We start from the raw sequence: 4,625 nt of genomic DNA on the forward strand, positions 1-4,625 counted from the left end.
CCCCCCCTCCTCCTCCTCCTGGCCCTGCCCCCCCACAAGCCCGCCCCATGCCCGACTTCGGGGGGGGGGCTGGGGGGGGTGGGGGTGGAGGAGGAGGAGGAGGAGGAGGAGGAGGAGGAGCAGGAGGAGGAGGAGGAGGTGGAGGAGGGGGAGGGGGGAGCGGCCCCCCCCTTTCCCACCCCTCCCTCTTCGAGCTTTTGGGGCGCTTGGGGGGGGGCCCCAACCGCTGGGGGGGGGGTGGTGGTGGTGGGGGTGGGGGAGGGGGTGGTGGGGGTGGTGGATCCTCATCCTTCCAGCTGCAGACCCAGCTGTTGAGCCGCTTACGGGCTGGGGGGGGCACGGCCACGTCGGGAGGAGCAGGGGGGGCCACCCCCCCCCTTTTCCCCCCCCATTTCCACCCTCATTTCCCCCCATCCCCCTTTTCCCCCCATTACCCCCACCCCCACCCCCCTCCACCCCCCCCTCCGGGCACCGAGGAGCGACCCCCAGGCACCGACCCACCCCCCCCTCTCCTCCCTTTGCCCCCCCACCTCCTTCATCCTCATCCTCCTCCTCCTCCCCCCCCACCACCCCCCCCCCCGTTGCTGCTGCTGCCCCCCCCGCCACCCCCCCCACCGCTGCCACCGCCGCCGCCGCCGCTGCAGGAGACCTCCGCGCCGCTAGGGGGCGCCGCGGGGCCGGTGGAGGGCGTGCTGGCGGCGCTCGTGCAGGAGATGAAGGCCACCATGCAGCGGGACCTCAACCGGAAGATGGTGGAGAACGTGGCCTTCCGCGCCTTCGACGCATGGTGGGAGCGCAAGGAGGAGCAGGTGAAGGTGAGGACAACCCCCCCCAACCCCCCACGTTACCCCCCCCCCCACACGTTGTCACCACCCCATTGACCCCCATTGACCCCCCCATTGCCCTCTGTTCCCCCCCCATTGCCGTTCGTTCCCCACCATTCCCAGTCCCATTGACTCCCGTTCATTCCCATTGACTCCCATTCATTGACTCCCATTCATTCCCATTGACTCCCATTGACTCCCATTCATTGACTCCCATTCATTCCCATTGACTCCCATTCATTCCCATTCCCGGTCCCATTGACTCCCATTCATGCCCATTGACTCCCATTGACTCCCATTAATTCCCATTCCCGGTCCCATTGACTCCCATTCATTCCCGTTGACTCCCATTCATTCCCATTCCCGTTCCCATTGACTCCCATTCATTCCCATTCCCATTGCCATTAACTCCCATTGACTCCCTCTCCCGATCCCATTGACTCCCATTCATTCCCGTTGACTCCTATTCATTCTCATTGACTCCCATTCACTCCCTCTCCCGTTCCCATTGACTCCCATTCCCGTTCCAACTGATTCCCATTGACTCCCATTGACTCCCATTCATTCCCATTGCCTCCCATTCATTCCCATTCCTGTTCCCCTTGAGTCCCATTCATTCCCATTCCCGGTCCCATTGACTCCCATTCATTCCCATTGACTTCCATTCATTCCCATTGACTCCCATTCATTCCCATTCCTAGTCCCATTGACACCCGTTCATTCCCATTGACTCTCATTGACTCCCATTCATTCCCATTGACTCCCATTCATTCCCATTGACTCCCATTCATTGACTCCCATTCATTCCCATTGACTCCCATTCATTCCCATTCCCGGTCCCATTGACACCCATTCATTCCCATTGACTCCCATTCATTCCTATTGACTCCCATTCATTCCCATTCCTGGTCCCATTGACACCCATTCATGCCCATTGACTCCCATTGACTCCCGTTCATTGAGTCCCATTCATTCCCATTGACTCCCATTCATTCCCATTCCCGGTCCCATTGACACCCATTCATGCCCATTGACTCCCATTCATTCCCATTGCCTCCCATTGCCTCCCGTTCATTCCCATTGCCTCCCATTCATTCCCATTGACTCCCATTGACTCCCATTCATTCCCATTCCCGTTCCCATTGCCTCCCATTCTCATTCCCGTTCCCATTGCCTCCCATTCATTCCCATTGCCTCCCATTCATTCCCATTGCCTCCCATTCATTCCCATTCCCGTTCCCATTGCCTCTCATTGCCTCCCATTCCCTCCCATTCATTCCCCTTCCCATTGCCTCCCATTCATTCCCATTATCTCCCATTCATTCCCATTGCCTCCCATTCATTCCCATTCCCGTTCCCATTGCCTCCCATTCACTCCCATTCATTCCCATTGCCTCCCATTCATTCCCATTCCCATTCCCATTGCCTCCCATTCATTCCCATTGACTCCCATTCATTCCCATTCCCGGTCCCATTGACACCCATTCATGCCCATTGACTCCCATTCATTCCCATTGCCTCCCATTGCCTCCCGTTCATTCCCATTGCCTCCCATTCATTCCCATTGCCTCCCATTGCCTCCCGTTCATTCCCATTGCCTCCCATTCATTCCCATTGCCTCCCATTGACTCCCATTGCCTCCCATTCATTCCCATTGCCTCCCATTGCCTCCCATTCATTCCCATTGCCTCCCATTGACTCTCATTGCCTCCCATTGCCTCCCATTCATTCCCCTTCATTCCCATTGCCTCCCATTGATTCCCGTTCCCGTTCCCAGCCCTTCCAGGCCGCCGCCCGGCAGCGGGACGAGGAGCGGGAGCGCCTGCGCCCCAAGGAGCCCCCGGCCCTGCTCTCCCTCGTGGACTGGGCCCGTGGGGGCGGCGCCGGCCTCCGGGGGGCACTGCGGCTGCCCTCCTTCAAGGTACCCGGGGGGGGGGTTATGGGGTGCAATGGGGGGGCTATGGGGTGGATATGGGGGGTTTATGGGGTGCAATGGGGGGGTTATGGGGTGCAATGGTGGGGTTATGGGGTGCAATGGTGTGGCTATGGGGTGCAATGGTGGGGCTATGGGGTGGATATAGGTGCTATGGGGTGGATATGGGGGGGTTATGGGGTGCAATGGTGGGGTTATGGGGTGGATATAGGTGCTATGGGGTGGATATGGGGGGGTTATGGGGTGCAATGGTGGGGCTTTGGGGTGCAATGGTGGGGCTATGGGGTGGATATGGGTGCTATGGGGGGGTTATGGGATGGATCTGGGGGGGTTATGGGGTGCAATGGTGGGGTTATGGGGTGGATATAGGTGCTATGGGGTGGATATGGGGGGGTTATGGGATGCAATGGGGGGGTTATGGGGTGGATATAGTTGCTATGGGGTGGATATGGGGGGGTTATGGGGTGCAATGGGGGGGTTATGGGGTGCAATGGTGGGGCTATGGGATGGATATGGGTGGTATGGGGGGGTTATGGGGTGCAATGGGGGGCTATGGGGAGGATATGGGGGGGTTATGGGGTGGATATGGGTGGTATTATGGGGTGGATATGGGGGGGTTATGGGGTGGATATGGGGTTGTTATGGGGTGGATATGGGGGGGGTTATGGGGTGCAATGGTGGGGTTATGGGGTGGATATAGTTGCTATGGGGTGGATATGGGGGGGTTATGGGGTGCAGTGGGGGGGTTATGGGCTGCAATGGTGGGGCTATGGGGTGCAATGGGGGGCTTATGGGGTGGATATAGGTGCTATGGGGTGGGTATGTGGGGGGGTTATGGGGTGCAATGGGCGGGCTATGGGATGGATATGGGTGGTATGGGGGGGTTATGGGGTGCAATGGGGGGGCTATGGGGAGGATATGGGGGGGTTATGGGGTGGATATGGGTGCTATGGGGTGGATATGGGGGGGCTATAGGGTGGATATGGGGTGCAGTGGTGGGACTATGGGGTGGCTATGGGGTGGCTATGGGTGCTATGGGGTGGATATGGGGGGGCTATGGGGTGGATATTGGGGGGCTATAGGGTGGATATGGGGTGCTGTGGTGGGGCTATGGGGTGGCTATGGGTGCTATGGGGTGGCTATGGGTGCTATGGGGTGGATATGGGGGGTTATGGGGTGCAATGGTGGGGCTATGGGGTGGATATGGGGGGGTATGCGGTGGCTATGGGTGCTATGGTTTGGATATGGGTGCTATAGGGTGGATATGGGGTGCAGTGGTGGGGCTATGGGGTGGCTATGGGTGCTATGGGGGGGCTATGGGGTGCTGTGGGGGGGGTCTATGGGGTCTGCCCCCCCCCAAATTTCCCCTCCCCCCCCATTCCCAGGTGAAGCGGAAGGAGCCATCGGAGCTGGGGGAGGGGGCGGAGGAGAAGCGGCCCCGGCCCCCGACCCCCCCCGAGGAGGATGAGGATGGTGAGAGCCCCCCCCCCCCCATTCCCTATCCCCCACTTTCCTGCCCCCCCCTTCCTCACCCCCCATTCCCTATCCCCCCCTTCCTGACCCCCCCATTCCCCCCCCATTTCCACCCCCCCCTTTTCTGCCCCCCCATTCCTGACCCCCCACTGCCCCCCCTTCCTGCCCCCCCATTTCCACTCCCCCATTCCCTATCCCCCCTTTCCTGCCCCCCCATTCCCCCCCCATTCCAACCCCCCCTTTCCTGACCCCCCCATTCCCTCCCCCCATTCCCTCCCCCCTTTCCTGCCCCCCATTCCCCCCCATTCCCTCCCCCCTTTCCTGACCCCCCCATTCCCCCCCATTCCCTCCCCCCCTTTCCTGACGCCCCCTTTCCCACCCCCCCATTCCCTCCC

The 4,625-nt window shown here is 60.4% G+C and overlaps 1 protein-coding gene across 1 annotated transcript; it reads left to right on the forward strand.

Moving 5' to 3' along the window:
* Positions 1-617: 617 nt before the first annotated feature.
* Positions 618-4,236, forward strand: LOC134169507 (histone-lysine N-methyltransferase SETD1A-like; the record flags this gene model as incomplete). Its single annotated transcript, XM_062630066.1, has 3 exons — positions 618-815; positions 2,602-2,745; positions 4,143-4,236. Coding segments are annotated over exons 1-3 (340 nt in total), but the record flags the coding sequence as incomplete, so codon positions are not given.
* Between the last annotated feature and the right edge of the window lie 389 nt (positions 4,237-4,625).

The sequence above is a fragment of the Pezoporus occidentalis genome, unplaced genomic scaffold (assembly GCF_034315485.1).
Source record: "Pezoporus occidentalis ecotype Australia unplaced genomic scaffold, CSIRO_AGI_Poc_V1 ctg3471, whole genome shotgun sequence".
Lineage (NCBI taxonomy): Eukaryota > Metazoa > Chordata > Aves > Psittaciformes > Psittacidae > Pezoporus > Pezoporus occidentalis.